The 20,821-nt window shown below is 39.0% G+C and overlaps 4 protein-coding genes across 6 annotated transcripts in view; 1 reads left to right on the top strand and 3 right to left on the bottom strand.

Annotated features, from left to right (window-relative positions):
• Positions 1-780: 780 nt before the first annotated feature.
• LOC113681905 (uncharacterized) lies at positions 781-2,737 on the bottom strand. Its single transcript, XM_027199038.2, has one exon. It carries the CDS (start codon positions 2,318-2,320, stop codon positions 1,595-1,597), a length of 726 nt encoding a protein of 241 aa, XP_027054839.2. The 5' UTR covers positions 2,321-2,737; the 3' UTR covers positions 781-1,594.
• Positions 2,738-3,175: 438 nt separating this feature from the next.
• On the bottom strand, positions 3,176-9,541 carry LOC113681874 (nuclear receptor subfamily 2 group C member 2). The gene is made up of 4 exons (XM_027199000.2): positions 9,251-9,541; positions 8,549-8,830; positions 5,817-6,485; positions 3,176-5,321 (listed from the first exon to the last, which is right to left on the bottom strand). Exons 1-4 carry the CDS (start codon positions 9,255-9,257, stop codon positions 5,071-5,073), a joined length of 1,209 nt encoding a protein of 402 aa, XP_027054801.2. The 5' UTR covers positions 9,258-9,541; the 3' UTR covers positions 3,176-5,070.
• Positions 9,542-11,249: 1,708 nt separating this feature from the next.
• LOC113681882 (PGAP2-interacting protein) lies at positions 11,250-20,309 on the bottom strand. Of its 3 annotated transcripts, none has more exons than XR_016182252.1 (14): positions 19,750-20,305; positions 18,939-19,251; positions 18,445-18,813; positions 17,667-18,022; positions 17,147-17,353; positions 16,775-16,854; positions 16,278-16,383; positions 15,929-16,064; positions 15,741-15,805; positions 15,114-15,198; positions 14,386-14,442; positions 13,703-13,790; positions 12,753-13,247; positions 11,250-12,316 (listed from the first exon to the last, which is right to left on the bottom strand). XR_016182252.1 is itself a non-coding variant. In XM_089191508.1 (14 exons), the coding sequence occupies exons 1-14, from the start codon at positions 20,015-20,017 to the stop codon at positions 12,214-12,216; spliced, it is 2,451 nt and encodes an 816-aa protein (XP_089047634.1). In that variant the 5' UTR covers positions 20,018-20,309; the 3' UTR covers positions 11,250-12,213. The 3 variants fall into 3 exon arrangements, 1 of the variants encoding a protein (XP_089047634.1); XR_016182251.1 differs by having other exon boundaries at positions 12,759-13,247; XM_089191508.1 differs by having other exon boundaries at positions 13,030-13,247; positions 19,750-20,309.
• LOC113681915 (nuclear pore complex protein Nup98-Nup96) overlaps positions 20,294-20,821 on the top strand; it is a 26,146-nt gene continuing 25,618 nt past the window's right edge. Inside the window, exon 1 of the mRNA XM_089191531.1 lies at positions 20,294-20,674. The gene's annotated coding sequence lies outside the window, so the exon portion shown is untranslated. The remainder of the gene's footprint in view (positions 20,675-20,821) is intronic.

Raw genomic sequence — 20,821 nt, 5'->3', positions numbered from 1 at the left:
GTTATCCAGTAAAGTCCATATGAGTCGAGAAGTGAGAAGAATTATGTTGAAACTTCTGACGAAGTGTTATCTTTAATACACCCACCCGCAAACAAATCAGATGGAGCCAAGAGGAATTGAGAGACGTTTTAGGTTTACTTTACAATGACTGAAATATTTCCCCTTCCTTTCAGGGAAAGGGTAGAGAAATTTATCAGGCCTTCGAGAAAAAACCATGAAAACTTATCGACTGTTCCAAATGTTAAGTGATGATTTGATTTTGGAATAATATACCTTCGTGAGGACAGAACTCGATATCGTCCCGAAACCGCTCCTCGGTGCGTTACGTTTCGGGAAAACGACACAGAAATAACAATTAAACTCGCGTAAAGGATTCGAGAATCTTCATGCTGTTTGAGGTCCAGTTTCAGCCCGTTTCCAAAACAAACGAAGACCGGAAAATGGTGGAGGGCTGTGAGCAGAATTTTCAATAAAAATCCGCATTCCAGATACCGCAAGAAATATTGTCCAATATCGCTATATCACAACCCTACTGTCCCCCTACTTTACGGCATTTGATTTTCCTTCATGAAATTACTCCCCCAAAATGACCAAAGAAGTTGCTTTATTTGAGCAGGTATTGTAAGCTGGTAACGAAACTCCTGCTTGCAGAGCAAGTGCCGTTTGCCCCGATAACTATTGCGTGACTACAGGTGGAATGACTTTTAAAAATGGCGAATACATATTCGACAAGTTTTGCTTCAAAATAAGCACAGAAAATAGTATAATCAAAGACGATCATTGACTACAATATCATTTTTATTCTCGTATTTAAAAAACTAGATTTTTATCATAGATGAAAATTTGGACAACAATTAAGGAATGTACTGATAACATGAGCGACATTCGGTGATTTGTACGTGCACGGGTACAGAGCTAATGGGGACGTTTAAAAGCGTTCCTAAAACAAGAAGAAAAAAAAAGGGAAAAGAAATATTTCACTTAATTACGTCATTGACTTTCTACCGTGGACAGGTTCACCTGAAAAAAATAGACGTATCTTTAACGTCAATGATCTGGCAGACTCAGCAGGAAGCTGAAACGATCTCATTTCGTTTCATTAATTTAAATAATTCAATACCATTATGCTGCATTATAATTTTCTTTCTTCTAAAATGGAGTACTAATACCAAGATAAACCACTGCCTAAAAGATTAAAAATAAAAAACGTTTGCTCCCTAAGGACTGATTCGTTCGAAACAAATCCCGAGGTGAAACCAATTATCATGTATCGAAACACAACAGTAGAGGTTCGCTCCGCTACTTCGTCAACCACCTACCGTATGGCACTTAATGATGTCATTCATTGTATTCGAAATAGTTAAAAATCGAGCAAAGTATTTTAAAATTTGGTATCCGTTTGAACAGTTCTCAGTCAATCTTGCTATTGGTGTTCCTCTGTAAACAGCTTTAAAGGCTGGACAACAAACACTGCTTATGCTAGTTAGCTTGACTTGCGATTTTTTTAATCTGGAACAGTTTGAAAGTAAAACTCAAAGTTAATTAAATCAGTCATGAAGTAGAACAGTGAAGTATAACCACTCATTCTGACGGTTCAGCGTGGAGGCGGGTATGGGTGATTACCGTGGGGTGGATGACGAGGTCCTAATAGGCCTCCTAGAACTCCATGCACCACAGCACCAAGGCCACCATCAGGTGGAGGAGGTGGGGCCGTGCCAGTTGGATACGGTGGAGGACCCACTCCAGGACCAGGATATGCATAAGGATTTCCCATTCCTCCAAAAGGTGCTGATCCAGGGTAAGGTGAGCCTCCTGGCACTGGTGGTGGGTAGGCTCCAGGTTGGGGTGCTGGCATCCCAGGGAAACCCGGGGCCGGAAACCCCGCACCCGGAAACCCCGCACCCGGGCATGGCCCTGGTTGAGGTGGAAATCCCGGTTGCCGACGATTCATAAGAATTTCCTTCGCTCTCCTTTTTTCATCTGGAAATTTAAAAGCGCTTTCCAGTGCTGATAAGTCATTGTCGGTGATGTGGGGCGAGATCGCTTCCATAGCTTTCATTCTGCGATCTTTGAAGTCGAAAGCACGGAGTATAGATGCAGCTTGAGAACATGTAATGCTGTACATGCGTGGAGCACAAGCATCAAGAGCATCCGACTTCGCATCATCGAACGTAAATTCGGTAATAAGTAGAGCGACTTGTTCGCCAGATAGATATCCATAAGCACAAGACAGGCTCGATTTCAGTGCCTCTACCTTACGATCCTTGAAATGTTGTTCTTTAACAGCCCGCCTGAGGTTTTCAAAGCTGCCTGGATCCATGTTATGTCGTCCTCTCAGCGAGTGTGACTTACTGATGGTGCATGTGATCACGTTTCGAAATAAGTTCGCAACCTTGTTGATCACGTGACAAGCACACCTTACTATGTGTTGCGTGACTAGCCTACATGTAGCCGCACCCTCCCCTGCAGGGTGGAAAGGAGGCGAGGGAACCCTACCTTCCGTTTCACTTTGGCGGGGGAGGGTACGGCTACACGTAGGCTATTGTGTGACAGGAGTGTTACGTGCTTCACGCGTGGATAAAACACTCGGCTGCTATTACGAGAGAGTTACAGTTATTGAAGAGTCAGATTCAGCGCTGAGGAGGAAGTTTCAATTTTGTGTGCAAGAAAGAACATTAAGCATACGACAGCCTATCATGCTATGCTTTAAGGCCTTAGTCGATCAGTCAGTGAAAACTGAAGCGATAAAAACGGTTGAGCGACTGAATATAATACAGGTAAAGAGGAATGCGGATGTGGGTTGGGTTTCGTTTAATTGTGTCCTTCCGTTTCGCTTCGAGTTGCATACTGTTAGATGAGCAGAAATTGGGCATCATTTGGTTTTGGCTATTTCGAAACCGGGTTTCACCAACATTTTCGGTTTTAATGACTGATTGTCAATGAAGAAAGCTGTTTTACCGTCCAATCTCTGGGTCTTTTCACTTTTTGTGCGATTTTCAGTGCGGCGTTTCATTTGTGATGGAAATTTCGTCAGTTTTGCGGTTTTTCGATGGCTTGGAATTCTGACTTTCCTGATTACATGTGATCATTGTCTAGACGTAATGGATACCCAAAGTATACCTACTGGGCCATAGCACGAAAAAAAAGAGGAAGAACGATTTCACACACGAAAAGCAAGTCATTCAGCTAATATTTTTAATAGTCTGTAGTTCTTACAGTTAACACTGAACCGTGGCTGCATCAGTTAACTGTAAGCAATAGGAGTAATCGTGAATTCTTACTCTCTGGAAGAAAACTTAGAAAACTTTCGATCCTCTCTCAATATCGACTCCGAGATTAGGTGGACCTACAAAAAATATTTCTTTAACTTAGAACAGAATATTAAGACATTTAAGAACTACAGAGGTTATGTCGCACACATGACATCACGCTTTCGGCGTTTAACTGATAACTAATTACATCAAACTGTTTCAAGTTTAAAAATGTGGGGAAATGCTCTTATGCCTTTAAATTGGAACACAACGTCTTATTTTCTTAACTTAAAATATTTTAGAAACAACATTTTACAGCGTTGGATTTCGGAAACTACACTTTTTATAAGGCATCCACAATATATATAGCTGACTAAATTCATCTGATATATTGAATAAATATATAAAAATTATAATAACAGAATTATTTTTTTTTTTACTACTCTATCAGTAATACCAAGTTGTACAACTCTTAATTAAGCGGAATATCATTATTTTGCTCTACTCTTTTTTTTTCCAATGTCTTCTAAAGAGGGGGCTATGACTTATAAGATTCTCAAATGACACTGTAATCCACTAAAACCCAGCTAAACGGAGTTAAGGAGTTGCCCCGGAGGAGACAAAAGCCGATTCATTTCTAAAGGAAATACGTGATTAAGAATATCGCAACGCACCGGGTATTTCATTGTACTTAAATTTAAAATTATTCTCACGATCCTAAACATAATAAATAAAGCTTTGTCTGAATTTTTCTTAATATGATTATGCCTACCTATTTCTTTCGGCCGAAAGAAAAGATAGAGACTGATTTGGGTTTTAGCTCATTATGACGTCGATAGTAACTAGCTACTTCCATATATTTAAATATTAAATATTGGGCTTAATTGGGCCAATTAGGCAATGAATTGCAAAATTGAAAACCAAACTGTAATTTACCGTCGATGATAGTTCTTTCCGATTTTCTTAATTTCAATTTTGATTGAAAATTAAGCTCGAAAATCACCCTCATCTGGGATGTGATCGGGAGTTTGCCAAAAAGTAATCTCTCTCTCATTAAACGTTCCCATGTAAACTCGAAATCGACTCAGGTACACAATATATACATAAAGAATCATCGTTCTATAGACCCTAACACGTTCATTTAGCACTTCAAAATTCTTAACAAAGAATGTTGCAAGAGCGCTGTAGAAAAGAATCTAAAGGGCTTGAAAAAGTGCATTGAAGAAACAAGAAGTAGGACATAATCCACCCTTCGTTTTTGATTTTCTTCGTCTTGTTTTCTGTTTTGTTTTTTTCAGGATTAGCGCTTACCCTCTAGAGGCAACAGTTTCGGTGACAAAGACAACTTACGAGCACTAGAAGAAGGGACGATCGGTGACACTTTCACACAAGTCGACATCAATTCCAAAAATTTTGCATGCATCTGCCAGTAATCCATATCCCTCCAGGATTTCTGTTTCGGTTTGTTGAGCCACTGTTTTTTGTTGTCTATAACTAGTATGCAAAATTTCCCTAAGCGAAGCGACTTACCCTCCTTTAGAAAGAACATCAAATAGGAACGCGCCTAAGTTTACAAACCTATACCCTTCAGAAGAATCAATCAACGGAAACGAGAAGACTCTAATACCAGAAATCCGAGGTGCCCGGCACTTAGAAGCTCTCATAAAATTAAATTTATACCAAAAGACAAAAGGCAACTGTTTGTCGCCTGTAGCATCCAGGGTCTGTCATGGAACAGCCCTATTTAAGGTAGCGTATTTGAGAAATAGTAATGTGAAATTCAAAATTTTATGTATAATATTGGCGAACGAATCTAATGTTAAAACGTCAAAGAGTTTGAGATGATATTGTTCATTATACTCTCGATTCTGACCGTTCCAATCAACGGCGAGAAGAACAATTCCTCTGCAGCTCGCTGCGTGAGAACCCGAGTAGCTGGCAGCCGTAAAAGTATCTTTGCAAACCGTTCAGGATTGCTTGGGCGCTGTTTTTCAACATAAAGTTTAAGGGCGCAATGAGCCTTTTCTTGAAGTCTTTCAACTTGTTTAGGATTTTTTAAACTTGAACAGTCTGTGAAGGAGACAAAGAGAACATTTGCATTAGATTGACTTAGAGATAAGATAATCAAATCAAACTAATCAAAGGGATAGGAAATTTAATAAACTATCTATAATTCAATCTACTCAAGAAATAGAAAATTGTTCACTTGATTGCAATTATCGTCTCCAAAGACCTGAACTAACGGGAAAATAACATGATATACTCTTGAACTCAGCCTGCAGATTTCCACATATCGTGTTACGCTTTCTTTACTTCTCAGATTCTAAAACCAAGTAACACTCAAAATGGCAAATCATTCATTACAGCAATACATGAGCAAATTCCACATGGAAACTAGTGTTATAAGTCATGTAGGAAAAATCTAGCATGACATGTGTCTTATTAAGATTCAGTGATTGAGACACAAACTACACAACACAGTGAGGCTCTCCAGTTTTGTTGTTTGGTATGACTTTTGTTACGATCACATTTACACTTTGATGAAGTTAGAAGTATTTGGCATACCTGCATTGAAAAGTACTATTGTCTTCAGGAATGCATACTCCACAGAATCCAACTCAAGCTTTTCAAGACTAAACAAGAGGTCCTTTACACTCATAATCTTCTCAACCACGTTTGGTTCTTTAGTTTGCACAGGAGACTTTCGATCTCCACCTCCTTCACTTTGTTCCATGTGTGAAGCAGCAAGTGTCAATAATGGTGACAAGGGAAAAGAACTTGAACACTGTGCAACACCCAGCATAAAAAGATCTGACCAAGTGCTTTGTAGTAACACAAGTTGATCATTATTATCAAGACTGCGAAAGGCTTGTATGCTACGTGCCCAATCGACTGTCAGGAATAGGAGACGAGTGGCTATTTCATAAACATACTCCATAGATAATGTAGAAACACCCAATGTTGGAGGATTCAATTTAAATTGAAGATGTTCAGGATTTAGAATGCAGTCATTCTGATCTGATGAGAGGAATTGAGAGAGAGACATTTGAGGTGTGCCATTCACTGGTGATGAGGCCAATGGACTGTTTGGTGTAATACATGGTGATTCTGTCTTTTCCAGAAAAACTGAATGCATTGATTGATTTGTAGGAGACAAACTTGCACTCCTTGTGTGGTTTTCCCCACTACTGTCTTCTGCAGACTTTATAAGTGGTTTTCTTTCACATTGCACAGCTGAGACAAATATAATAAGAATCAGTACATGTGGGTATGTTTAATAACACATTTATAACATGTTCTCATCAAATGTCAAAACAAACAGAGGCTCACAGCCATGGGCAAAAAACAGTTCAGCAAGGGATCTAGAATACCTGACCACTCTTCTTAGGGCAAAGCTTTGAATGAAAAAACTTTGATGAAATATATAGGTGCAAATCATACACAAAAGTAAGAAGTGCATCTGGGACAACTTACATAGAGATAAAAATAAAATTTAAAAAAATAAAGAAAAACCCAAAAAATTGTTTGTAAATTTTTTACATTTTCAAAAGCTTGCTTTAGTTACAATAAAAAAAGGGCAACTTAAGCTCAGATGCCTTTTCCTGCATGCAAACCATTCAGGATATGGCATTGTGTAATCATTAGTAAAGGATTCTAAAACTTCACATGGCAGTGCATGCATCATCTTCTCCTGAAGATAGTATCAGTTGAAGCACAGTGACATACGTGTGTACGTGTTGTCTGCCAGAGTTTGTTATGTAATACAAGATCATGTTTTAAATTTAAAGCAGTTGATGTTACCCCAAGTTGAGGCTGTATATATTGGATATGCCTACGATATTCAAAAACTAGAATTACATACAGAAAAGATTTATAGCTGGGTGTCTCTAATGCGCTACTTAGTTTCCTAGCCCCATGCATAGCAGAGCTAATTTCATTATTTGCATTTTCATCCTTGCTTTATTCTTTTTGCATTATGTAACTTAAATGTATTGCCCCTTAAGTGAACCATGAAAAGTAATCCTTCATTAAGCTAATCTTGAGTGCATGCCATAACATATAGCACGAGCACAACAGACCTGACGAGTGACAGTGATTATTATGAAATGTCCTTTTTTAAGCCAAATTACTAAGATGTAAGAATGTGTTTTGCTGAATTACATACAAGAAACAGGCTGATCAATCTAAACAACAGCTCTGCAAAAGAAGAAAATCCCACTGTGCATTATTGATAACGTTTGCTAACCAAATAGAAGTACACATGAAAATAAACATTATGGCTGTTGCCATAAGCAGCAAACATATTTAAAAATGTACATGGTCCGTGTTGCACATATGACAGAACTGTTACACAATCAATGGTAGTCTGTATACAGGATTTCCACATAACAAAGTATGTGATCCAGTTTCACAGTAATGGATTTTGTATAAGGATCTGAACGGATGCTTAGAACATTTGCGACCTCCCTAAACCACTCACTGGTACAACAAAGAAAAGTACAGTAACTTGCTTTTTTCCCCCATCTCGTGCTGTTGGTGTTTACTTAGCTCATGAGACTTCGTGACTCGCGCGCGCATCACTCACGCAAATAAAAAACGTGACCTCGAATTCTCTGCGTTGTTTAGCGTGTTTGGACACGTGAAGATGCAAATTCGCTCGACAAACAAGATCTAACGTGAGAAAAAAAACAAGACGACCTGACAACTAACATGCTTCTTTGAAAATACTCTTATTTTAATGAAAATGACCTCTCTCGAGATAGCATCATACAGAAAATCTTTTTTCTGGTTGTTTCTACGCGCGTTTTGCCACTAATACCTTACGCTAACACGTGTAATGTGTAAGGAAATCCCAAGGACCACGAGATGTAAAACATAGCCGAAGACCGCAAAATTCAAAATTTGGAACAAATCCTTGTACTTTTGCTCGGACTCTAACTGGTTGATTTCGAAGTCAAATGAATTTAATACCGCGCGAATACAACTAAAATCAGACTCCAGGAAGCTGAAAGAATCCGGTAGGTTAACGTCAAGAATTCTGTTCAATTCTAGACGAAGCTAATTCCCAAAAAATGGAATTGTGTATTCTTTCCAAAGCTTATTCCACACTTTAAAACTCCAAAAGAAAGAAATTACAACAACATTAACTAAATTATATTACCAATAGACCCTTGAGAGGCATTACTGTTGCATAAGTGATTTCTTGAAAAATTTCTGTCAATTTTTAAGGTCAACGTAATGTAAGTCCGACAAGCCACATTAACTCTGTACTTAAAACATTTCCTGCGATGTATTACCTTCTTTCTTCATACCCATGGTGAGGCATTTGTTCAGGCGACATCTCTGACACCTATTTCGGTGAATTTTATCTACTGGACAGGCGCCATTCCCTTGACAACTGTAATTTAAATTTTTCCTCACGCTTCTCTTGAAAAAGCCCTTACATCCTTCACAAGCCACAATGCCATAATGTTTCCCGGTTCCACGGTCTCCGCACACAAGGCAGTCTCCCCAAACTGGTTTTAAAGTTGTAGGTGAAAGCACCGGACTACGCTGAAAGAACTCAGTCCTGAACGAATCTACAATTCATACAAAAACAAAGTGAACGGCGCGCTACTGATGAAGCAGAATTTCTCAAGAACATCTGAAGAAAAAATCTCACAAATCTCACCACGGATTGGGAAAATTCACAAGTAACTTCACAGTTAAAGTTCAAATGATACTTTCCATCCCAAAGATTACATGATAACATGTTTCACATTCGTACACGCATTTACGAGTACGTGAGAAAATATTCAAGGAAATACAAGGTAGATCACATTCCAGTCATTATGACCAAGCATATTTCATGAAGGAAGAAATAAAAAATCTTGTCATTCACATACCACATGTCTACATTAAGTCTATAATGTTTATATTTGGCAGACCAGCACGTTAGGAGCATCAGTACACGAAATGAAAGCCAAAAAACATCGTTCTTTGTGGTCGCCATAACTTACCGGTCATAGTTCACAGACTTACTGAAATCCAACTAAACACAGTTAAATTCGAGTTTTCAAATCCGCCGATATCCACAACGTCGCTAAAGGACAGTATTGAACGAAATGGGCGGATTGAAGAAGCAAACGTCCTAACATAACATCGGAGTAAATGCCTGTTCGGAAACTAAGTAGTCTCGCGTTTTGCCTTACATGTGCTGAGTTATCTCGCATTGCCCTTACAGAACACGCTTTTACCTTTCACTCTACTAAACACTTGAAGGTCAGCGAGAGGACAAAGGCTATTCCTCTAATTACTATCGAGTATTCTGATTGGCTAGTAAATAAAGAAAAACTTTGATTGCACCAATCACGAGAGACTTGAGATCTGGTCACAGTCGTAGTCACGACACTTTCTAATAGAGAAAACGTGAGAAAACACGTGTGTCGCAACACGCAAACCTTGCAAGGTAAATATGCGTGTGAACTCCATTACATAACATTGCATTTTAATTCACGTTTGTACATCATTGAAAGGTCGACATCTGTGTTATTTTGAAATATTTTAATTCCATTACTATGAATCTGAAGATTATTTCAGTAGCTGTCGTTCTGAAAGGTTTATTTCGTTGTCAAATCCAATTCGAATCCATCGGAGACAACTGGTCACGCACTAATATTGGCTCTATACCTTACCCGGCTTTTCAGGTTTTAAACACTAAGCAAATCAGCTTTCAAAAATCTTTCAAATTGCAACGAAAGCTTTTCAAGTGTATTTTCCTTGAAGGGGAACAAAGAATAATTTTATCGACTCCTTAAAGCGTAATTCATTCTGTAAACTTCCTGACTCTACTATTGTGCTCGCCCAATGTCAAATGTAAGGGACTTTGACCTAGCAAGCGATTTAAATGGCACTAAGGGGGAGAGGGGAGAGGAAGGGTGGTGTTACAGTCAACGCGCTATGGATTAGCTATCAACACAAAAAAGAAACAAACGACGAAAATGAAATTTTTAACCAAAAAGTAAAAGAAACAAAACAAAAGGTGAGAACTAATGCTGTTGCAACTTCCAATAACTATGACATCTGTCTTGTATCACGTGGACAAGACGTTTGGTGTGTCAGGAAACAAAACAAGTCAGTTACGCTTTTGTGTCAAGCTGTATTTACAGTCTACTGTGCAGCTGACCTTTGAGATGTCACGCTTTCCGTTGCGTGATATCCCGAGGAACGGCAGTGTTAGTGGCAACACTAAGGGTCGTTGTTTTAAGATTTTTTAAAGATAGGTCGAAAGGCAGAAGTCTTACTTCACTTGTACCAAATCTACAGCTTTGCCCCGGGATGCAAATCACGAGATGTAACTTGACATTCTGAAATAGTCTTGTCGCTTGGTCTTTGAAGTTGGCGACGTTCTCCAGAAGTTTGCGTGAAACAAACGCACTTGGAGGTCTTTACACAGGGCGTTTAACCGTAGTCTTAAGTCGGTTTAGTCCGATGATATCTTAGGCTCAACTTTACAAATCTTTTCGTCATAATTTTGAGGGCTTCCTCAAGTTTCATCTTCATCTCTTTGTAATTTAAATATTTGTTCGAATTTCAAGATCATTTTAGGATATAATAGTTCCGTGTTGTCTCCCGTGGTGTTTAGACCAAGAGCGCCACGTGAAGGGAAAGGTGAGGTGCCACTGGCAAAACGAGTTTAATTTGGTTGTTTGGGAAAGCAAGAAGAACTACGAAAAATGTGAATAATAGGTCTACGGACATTCAATTCTTTCTCTATATCATTTTTTCAACAAGACTGTTAGGTCACCAAGAGCTTAAATTCATGTTTCTTCCATATTTCAAAACAGACAATTTGGGTTAGTGCGGGTAACATCTTTTAAATACATTTCGCTGTTTGCTGTCAGTCAAACTTGGAAATTTGGAGCTGCAATGCTGTTGGTTCAAGGGAAGGGGTCCTGCGTACGGTTCACGCACATCAAAAAGTAGAAGTAACGCATCACGAAAAATCGGATAAACAACTTTAAAAAATTCACAGTTTAATGGGTTTTAATTTCGTATTTTCCCTCGTCATGAAAATTAAGAAAGAAAACTTTATCCCATAGCACGCAATAACCCGCGGGGAAGGTACGATGAGTTAGTGGGCGGGGAAAATAGTCAAGTGCTAATGAAAGGGCCATTTATCAAGAACTTTCCAAGCGTTCAAAGATAAAAAAAAATCCAGAAGCAAATATAAAATTTTTAAAGTGATTGATTTAGCCGAAAGGTTCGGATTCTATTTATAACTGGACCAGTCTAGTCAGTCAGTTCTGAGTAACGGCAAGTTCCCCTAAACCCCTTAGGATTATGCGTGGAATGATCACGATGATATTACACAGTTAGTTTTTGCGGAATGTGCGTATGCTTTCCGACGACAGAGATGAAACTCGCTATATTTGCCAGCACTATGACTTCGGCTACCGTTCTTGAGCGAGTTCATGACCCACATGCAGGCCACAACATGATATGACAACACAGTCAACATCACAGAACTTGAGGACAATCGGAGGTACGATACACAAAGGCTTGATAACCAGCCAGCCACTTTACGAGAAATGTGCCCACGCTCCTGTTCTGTAGAACGAACCCGAGAAAACGGCGGAAATCGAGGCATGGTAACACAGAGTACTCAGTCATTGACATTAACCACTGAGTACTAATACTCGGTTTGCTGGCTAGCCAAAGTTTCCTGGTCCCTGATGTCTGTCAGACTTAAGCATCGCAAACAGAGCAATACAATTCCTGATTTTGTCCTCTGTGCGAATTGGGAACCTACAGACGTACATCCGCTTGGTTCTCGATCTTCAGCACACTGGGTGATTCCCAAGTCTTCTATAGTTCCACATCGCAATTTACACAGAGATGAAGCCTTTAAAACGCCTCCTTTATGTTCTTCCTGAGACTTCACCAAACAGCACTCTATTCTTTAACTTTCATTTGAGTAAGCTTAGCTCGCATTCTGTTTCTTCGACGGCAGAAAATATTTCGGTGTTGACATGTGATAGTGATGTCGCCAAGCAGAATAATGTCCTTTATAGAACGCACCAAATCTGTAGAGGAAACAAAAGAGTTAATACTAAAGAGCGAAAATGTCAATTAAAGGTGGATTTTGTTACACTACAAGCAAATTCGCCATCATCTTTAGTGTTCTCCCTTATTTTACGCATGACAGGCAAACTAAATTTTCAAACCGGTAAAGCGATCCTTTTACCTGTTGAATTTTTCAAGAATTCCACGCAATTTTAAACGGTAATAAGAGGTACTACAGGTGGTAAATGTTACCGGTTACGACCTGAAAGGAGAACACTGCATCTCCAAAGGATAAGTTATGAAGACCAAAAGTACGTGTCGTTTGGATTGGCTCAAAAGCTACCGTTACCTTTTGTTTGTAGACATACTAAATTCAGACTGCAGGAGAAGTTATGGACTGCAATTTGTCTAGTCCTCTAGCTAGAGACAACTAAACTAAAACACAATTTCTTTTACCCTTACGTCTGAGTGCAGTAAAGGTTTTCGCCAACGAGCAGACCCTCGTTGTTAGCACTTCAGCATGACGGGCGTTTCTCCGCTTGTGGGAAAGTAAAGGGAATTAAGAAACGCGATCCGGCGAGAGTTTTGCTTGTGGTATAGCACTGTTAATGTTAATACCAGACCCCCGGCAAACCTCTCCTCGACTCATCTCCAATCTTCCCTCGAGCAGAGAAGCGCGCGTCCTGCAGCGCTCATAATAGGGAGGCCCTGATCGCTGGTTAGGCGTTATTACCTGTTAGGAAATCTTATGTTCTCCGGGACATCTTTAGGACTCGTTGTAAGGATTTCATTATCCTGGTATGTCGTCCCTGCTGGAGGAATACGGAACTTGGCCATTTGCACCTCGGTGTCGCTTAGTCCCCCGTGGGAAATTCGCGCATATCCTAGTCGTACGAGCCCGCGGTACATAATATACTCGCACCAGCGGTCAGAATCTGTTGCATCGATGTCCTGTCAAAGCGAAAAAGGTCAGAACTAAACTAAGAAGGCAAAAGAACACTTCAACAATTCCATGCTCGTCGTGTTGCTTGTTTACTCTGCAGCTACTTGCATGGTGTTCACTGCGAAAAGGCTAACGCTTTTCACCATAAAGACATAAGTCAAGCTTATTCCTGGAGGGATAAACTGCTCGGCGTTCTCGCCAGTGCTAGTCAATTAAAACGAAGAAAACTTCTCGAGTTAACTGGTAAACTTAAGCTATCTATATACCTTTCTATAAGAAGCGTGCGTGCTGTCACACTGAATTTTTCATTCCTGAGTTTCACACATTTTGTTACTGACACAAACAAATGGTAATTGGACTCAGTGTCGTATAATTTTGGGGTAATCGTGCTCGTAATTTTCAAATCACTTCCTCGAATACTCCCTGAATTGCTGGAATTATCACAAACAAAACTCTTTCTCACCTTCGTTCGTCCCATCTTCGTCAGCATACGGTAATCACGACTGCGAGGTGATGACGTCACATATCCCAGAAACACCACAGGGTTGAGACTGCAAGATATAAGGATCGTGAGATTTGGTGTGACTTACCACAGGCAGACCACACTATACGTTCGTGGTTAATTATTGTTGACACGAGACGAACAAAATATATGGGGCTCATGAATAAAGCTCTGAAATTGCATATCTAAATTACATCTAGGTCTGAATATCTCCATAAAATTAAATGAAATGTTAATCGATGCATTTGTGGTATTTTTTCGCCTTCATGGGCCGTTTGAAGCGTCTTTTAGCGAAATTACTTTTGGCTAGTGGCCGTTAACCCTTTAACTCCCAAGATCTCATTAGTAATTCTCCTTACTGTCTGCCATATAGTTCTTGTGATGTTAGTTTGAAGAATTTGGTATTGAATCAACTAATAATCCCTTATTAATATTTTTCTTTATTCTCATCACTTGTTTGTTTGATATTGTACTGATATTGTGATGAGAAATTCTGTCTTGGTCACTCATGGAAGTTAAAGGGTTAAGAGAAGAAAGGGAGACAGGGCTTGCAACTTGCCTGTGGGCAAATATATTGACTGCTTGTGATAAAATATGAAAACAATGGTATAAAGAATACAGCTTTGAAGAAAGGGTTCGTTTACCTCTCATCTAAAATTCTGGCTAGCTCCTCAGCCTGAAGCTTTCTGTCCAAGTTATCCCTGTGATAGATTTTAAACATAACTCACAATCCCACAAAAATCTGATTAAAATATATAAATAGATACATAAGTTAAGGATCTTAACAATACTGACAAGGTTTGCTGATTTGTATTGACGGGACTAAAAACATCACAAGGTGGAATCCAAGGGTTACTAAAAAGTTGGTTTGACGCCGAATAAATATTCAAAGCAACACAACTTCTGAGCAAGCCATCATCATTTGCGCCTCGCCACGAACGTTTTTTTGGCCTATGGGAAAGTATAAAGCCAAGGGGGGAGGAAAGCGCGTCCCGCATAGCCTACATCTAGTCGTACCCTCCCTCTGCAAGATGAAACAGAGGCGCTTCCGTTTCACCTTGGAGAGAGGGTACAGCTACAAGTAGGCTAGTCCCGCAGCACTAATAATGAGAGCCAGCTCGCAGGCTTTTAGCCCTTTCCACCCTAACAACAGTATGCATATTCTCCATAATGTTCCCTATACATTCCCTAAGGTACTGATGAATAGAATTTGTTTCATAATCCAAAGCTTCTCTAGTTGGTGATCATTTCCTTTATTCTCATGACCTTAATGTGTGATTTGGGGGTGATATTGTAAAGAGAAATTAGATGTTAATCTCTCTTAGGGGTTAGGCAATGACACTGTTGAAAATCATTTCTACATCTTGCTCACCGATCGTTTCCCATGTGAACCAACACAAAATCCACCAGGTTACCAGTAATGTTAATAGTTGCACTCAAAGCTGGAGCCAGTTCTCCTAACAGAATACAGTAAAAGGGATTTAAAATAAGAAAAAGAGATCAGAATTATAATGGTCTGTCTCTCTTTATGGTAATTCAGTTTAATGGATATGTTCCATGCATTGTCATGCATGCCATTTAGTAATTAGATTATAAGCTTGGAATTCTATTGCATAGGAATTGAGAGCAAGCAATTGAATATTTCATTATAAATCTACTTTTCCTTCAAAACTTCACAACAAGACAGGCTCAATGTCGCACTTCCCAGCTAATTCAGTGTCTATCACCAAATAAATGGTAAGTAGCATAGCCAATCAGATTGCAGAATTTGCGATAGAATGCTGGAAGATTTATACTAATCTTAGTGATGTTGTTCCTTAGTGGGAGGATCCCAGTGGATGAGGTCGACAGACTATTTGACAGTTTGTAGCATACACATTCTCTAAGAGAAATCAATCTTGTCTCATGTTAGCCCAACCTAACTCAGCTAACACTGAATCAATTTAAAGTTATCCAATGTAAAAAGTCAATAATTTCTGCACTTGGAATGGACTTTTACCTTCTGGAGATGGAAGTAAGTGATGGAGAGATTTCACTATTGGGTACTTGGAGAGTAAGGTGGCACTAGAAACAAAGTTGACAAAGTCACTTTTAAGTTTGACACAAACACAGCAAAAAATCATCAATTGTTCCAGTTCACTTGTCCCATTGACTTGACATGGCTGACGAGTTGTTTAAGTTATTTACCCCCATGTGTGGTCCCTTGTGGATGGACCAAAATCTGAGTACATTCCCAGTCTCTCCTCAAACCACATGGCCAAGTCATGGTTTCCAAGATATGGCTTAGAACAGTCACTTTCCAAAAATCCAACTACATCAGCATCTGTACAGAAGACAAGGGCCAATTAAAAAGTACTAAGCAGAACAAGGAGTGAGATGATTGACCTCTGGAATTTTGTGTTCTTCTTTGCAGCTTAGAAGAGTTCATAAAGAAAATATGTTTGACTTAAGAACAGCATTACAACTAGCATGAAAACACAATGAACAAATGTACTGTAACTACACAAATGACTGTGTGAATAAATGAATAACATACTAGTATCACTGATCATCTGTGCTGCTCTCTCAAAGCTTGGCCATCCAGTATTATCATATGCAAAATGAACAGTCCAGATCATAGCTGAGAACACATTAGCATCTTCCTACAGACAAAAAAGGATTAAATTTTTTGAAAGATTATTTTATTGCATAAATATTAACCCTTTAAACCCTGAGAGTGACTAGCATCTAATTTCTCCCTACAATATCACCTCTGAATAACACATTTAGGTCATGAGAATGAAGGAAATGATTACCAACAAAAGAAGCTTTTGATCAGTAAACAAATTCTCCTTGTCAGCACCTCAGGAAATGTATAAAGAACAGTATGGAGAATATACACAATGACATTAGCATGTAAAAGGTTAGAAAAGAAACATTCAAACTAGCCTCTGGACAAAAAGGAGAGAACATTAATACAGAAAATCTGTTCAAATTTCCATCAAATAATGACAACAACAACAATAATAATAATAATGATAAAAACTATCAGACCTTATTAGGTTGAGAGTATTCCAATCTGTGAAATCTTACAGCCATCAGGATAACAGCAAACACAATAACACCAACAAGAACTAAAAAATTGGAAAATAGAAAAAAAAAAACAAACCAGGATGAAAATACAAAAAAGGAAGCTACAATGCATGCTTAAAGAAAACATGAAACAGTTACTGTACTTTTCCAGTTTATACAAATTGATTTTAATTTGAAAATTTTCTTATCTAAAAGTGTAATCAATAAGGTTTTTTTCTTGTACAGTTCCACAACTTTTGCATGATGGAAATTACTATTCTTAAAAAGAAAAAAAAGTTCACAATCTGCCTTATTTTTAAATTAAGAAAACTCCAAAATAATGATAATCATTACCTGGTATGACATGAGTTTTGAAGAACCAAAACTTATCACCATGTTCCTCAAGGAAGGCCACATTATTGAATTTTGTCACCGGAGATTTCTGCTCAGGGCCTGACTGACCATGGGAAGAGTTTTTGTCATCCTTTACATTTTCTTCTTTTTTTATTTTTCCATAAGCTTCTTTAACATCTGGAGTTGACTTTGTCCTCAAAGCAAGTCCTTAGGAGACAAGGGCAAACAGAAAAAGCATGTTATGCTTCATGGGGTGAATGTTGTGCCAGTTACATTTAAAAAGTTTCTAGTTCATTTTGTCCCAAAAAGGTTTATGTGTTTACAACTTGTGAGTCTGAATCTACACATGAGATGTCTTTTTTTTTAACCCTTTCACTCCCATGAGGAACCAACAAGTTCATTCTTGCTTCCATCATTAGACTGTCTAGGAAAAAAAGTGACGAGAAGCTGCAACATTGAAATCTTAGGAATAAAGCATTAGATACATGTATATTGAAAAATCTTGCATAGCTGTACTTACCAATTAAGACCATTGTGATACCCAACAGTATGTGGGTCCTTTCCCTTGTAAATTCTCCTCCTGGAACAAAGTTATAAGCAACAACCCACACTGAGCCCAAAACAAGGATAATGTAAACCAGATTGGCCAGAGTCAGTGTACGCCCAACAGGTCGACAAAACAGTCTGTCAATCATAGTTGGCCAGATGGACATGGTGTAGATGGCGAGCAAGAGACCGCCAATCATTGACCAATACCGAGGAGCAAAGTAAAGTAATGCCGCGCCAGTAGATCCAATTAGCCACCAGAACACATTGCTTGTCCACTGATAACGTGAAAGAATAACTCCTATGCCAAGAGCAATGATGACAGCTGCTCTGATGATGAAGAAAAATAGCAATCACCTTTTTCATGAATTAGTTCATAATATTTAGATGATAAAGAATTGTTTGGTCAGTCAAATACAATGCAGTTGGTTAGTCTGTTGGCTAGAGTCACTTTCTTGGCAGTGAAGTCTGTCCTGTGCTGTCCAACTTTGATCAATTGATTCTGTTAGTTATATAGTAGAACATCCATTCATGGGACACCCTTAGGACCAGGGAAAGTGTCCCTTAAATAGAAGTTGGGTTGGGGTTTGTTATTAATAAATCTCAAAAAAATGACGTTGTTTTTTATCTTTTGGCTTTGAATGTGCTTTGATATTGCTTAACTTCAATGTAGTTTAATTTGCATTTTAAAAAAAGTACAGTTATAGATGAAAATTTTCCTACCAAATAATAATAATCATTATTATACTTACCCCCAAGGGTTGGGTTTGGGTCCTGTATCTGGATAACCAGAAACAGCCCAGCGGCATACAAGTGACACTTCCCCAAAAACATCATGTGTAAGGAACATCAATGCACCAAATCCTAATGCCACTAAGAACCACCCTGGACCAGAGACCAAAGCATCTTGGGGCTCAATTGATGACTTGGATTGGGCCCCTGATTGAGTGACCGACATCATGTAGCTAGTATAGACTCTATCCAATATGGCAATGACAGCAATGAGAAGAACAACTCTGTTGCTAGTGACGTCAGACCAGATTGGGTTGACAGTGATGTATGCAATACGCAGTAACAACAGCAGAAACAAACCCAGGATAAGGCCCCAGAAGGAGAGCACCCTGAAATAAAATAATTGGCCATAAGATTTTTATCATGTTAACACATAACTGTTAAAGAATGAACTCTATAAGACTCTAACACCCAGATGCATCAACACAAGAAGATCAAGAGTGCTTTGTCTCACCTTTCCTTTGGATCTTTAGACCATATCATTCCACAGAACCACAGCATGCCTGTTCCACAGCCAACTGCCAACATTATCAATCTAACAAGAGTTGATGGGGCTTGGAAAGAAGCCACACCCACTAAAGAGAGAACTCGCCAAAAAGCTATTCCATGAATAGTACCAGAAAAGTGAAGCACTGCACTGATTCCAGTAAATATAGGTGAAAGAATTGTTACCACAAATGCTTCATAACCAGATATTTCAAGTTCATTCAGTGGATAAAACCAAATCATTGGGGCTATTCCATGGATAAGTGACCACCAGACATATCCTAAAGAATGAGAAATTTTGCAAGGATTGGTTGATAATGCAAACACCACAGCAGTAATGAATCTTACATGACTATGGACGAAAGAGGAACTTTCTTCTTTTTACCCTAAGTAATTTTTTCAATCCACGATATAAGAATTGCGTGACCTCAAAAGGAAGCTACTTTCTATAGTTTATTTTTTAATTTTCATCCATGTTTTTTTTTTCAATCAGGGAAATTGTTTTCACCCCGTTAGCCTTGATTTTAAAAGGAGGTACATACACTCAAATCTAAAGAAAAAGATCCTTCTCCCTCGAGGAGAGGAATGTTGGCAACAAAAAGGGTCTAATTCGCCTTTCGGCGAATTAGTCTTTAGGTCCACAAAACTCAAAACTGCAAATAGTCCTCCATGTGCTTTGCGCCTTTCAGCTGTGAGGATAGAGTGTTCTACTATTGAAAGGAGAACATTTAAGCGATGTTTTTTGGAACAATCATTATTTCGGAAGTGCTAATCCTAACCTAGGATCATTTCTGCTCCAAGTTCTCTTATCGTGTAGGTGAATTCGATAACTTCTTCAGCGCACTCCGCGGTTTCTTCGTCGATAAATTCGTCTTCTTCGCCCTCAGGGATATCTGTTTCATACTCCTCCACTTCTTCCCAAGGATCAGTAGCTCCTTCAACGAGACTTTGAGCTCTGTGACGAAGTTCTTTTCGCCGCCTTCTAAGGCTTCTTTGAGGACCTAACTTAGCAGAAGAGGCCTTGCAGGACGCCTCCTTGTCCGCCATGTTGGATTTGCGGAAATTAACTTCAAGATATTACCAGCGGATGTATTTAAATAAGAGACACTTCGTTCAGGGTACATGAAGTCTATAATGCGGTAAAACCACCTAAAACCACCTACAGCCACCCACAACCATCTACAACCACCTCAAAAATTTCAACAACGACCTACAACCACCTCAAAAACATCTACAGCCACTCGCAAACTATCTAAAACCATCTAAAGCAAGGCATAAATGTCTTAAATAAGGCGAAACGACAACACGAGAATCGAACGAAACCTCCACCTCCCCCTGAAATTCTACTCTCCCCGGTCCCATGCATAATCAACCATCTCACGAAATGAAATGCGAGAGCATGCCAATTATATTTTTTATTACCTCTGTGGTAAAAGACCTAAAGAACTTTACAGGTGTAGATGTTTTTGAGGTGGTTGTAGATGGTTGTAGGTGGTTGTAGGTGGTGGTAAGTGGTTTTAGGTGGTTTTAGGTCATTCTATGTTTTAGTACTTAGGCCTATAATGCTCATAGTGCATTTCGGGATATGCCTTGGCGGGTTGCTGAACGATCGCAGTTCAGAACGCTTGTTGTTTTCCGCCTAACAGCGTTGGTAATATTCCTAAAATACATCAGCTCCGGTATAAATACTGTCATGGATTGAAGGTATACACAATCGAAAAAACCTTGCTTCGGAATATTGTTTGTTTTCGTGGATTTCTGAGTGGATATCAACATCTGAAGGGTTGACATATTACAGTATACATGTAGTTACCACACGTGGAAGTCGTCTGATATATAGATTGTTTTCTT

Source organism: Pocillopora damicornis, chromosome 13, assembly GCF_964200805.1.
Source record: "Pocillopora damicornis chromosome 13, jaPocDami1.2, whole genome shotgun sequence".
NCBI classification, from domain to species: domain Eukaryota; kingdom Metazoa; phylum Cnidaria; class Anthozoa; order Scleractinia; family Pocilloporidae; genus Pocillopora; species Pocillopora damicornis.
The sequence above is the reverse complement of the archived record's forward strand: the minus strand, read 5'-3'. Positions and strand labels throughout refer to the sequence as shown.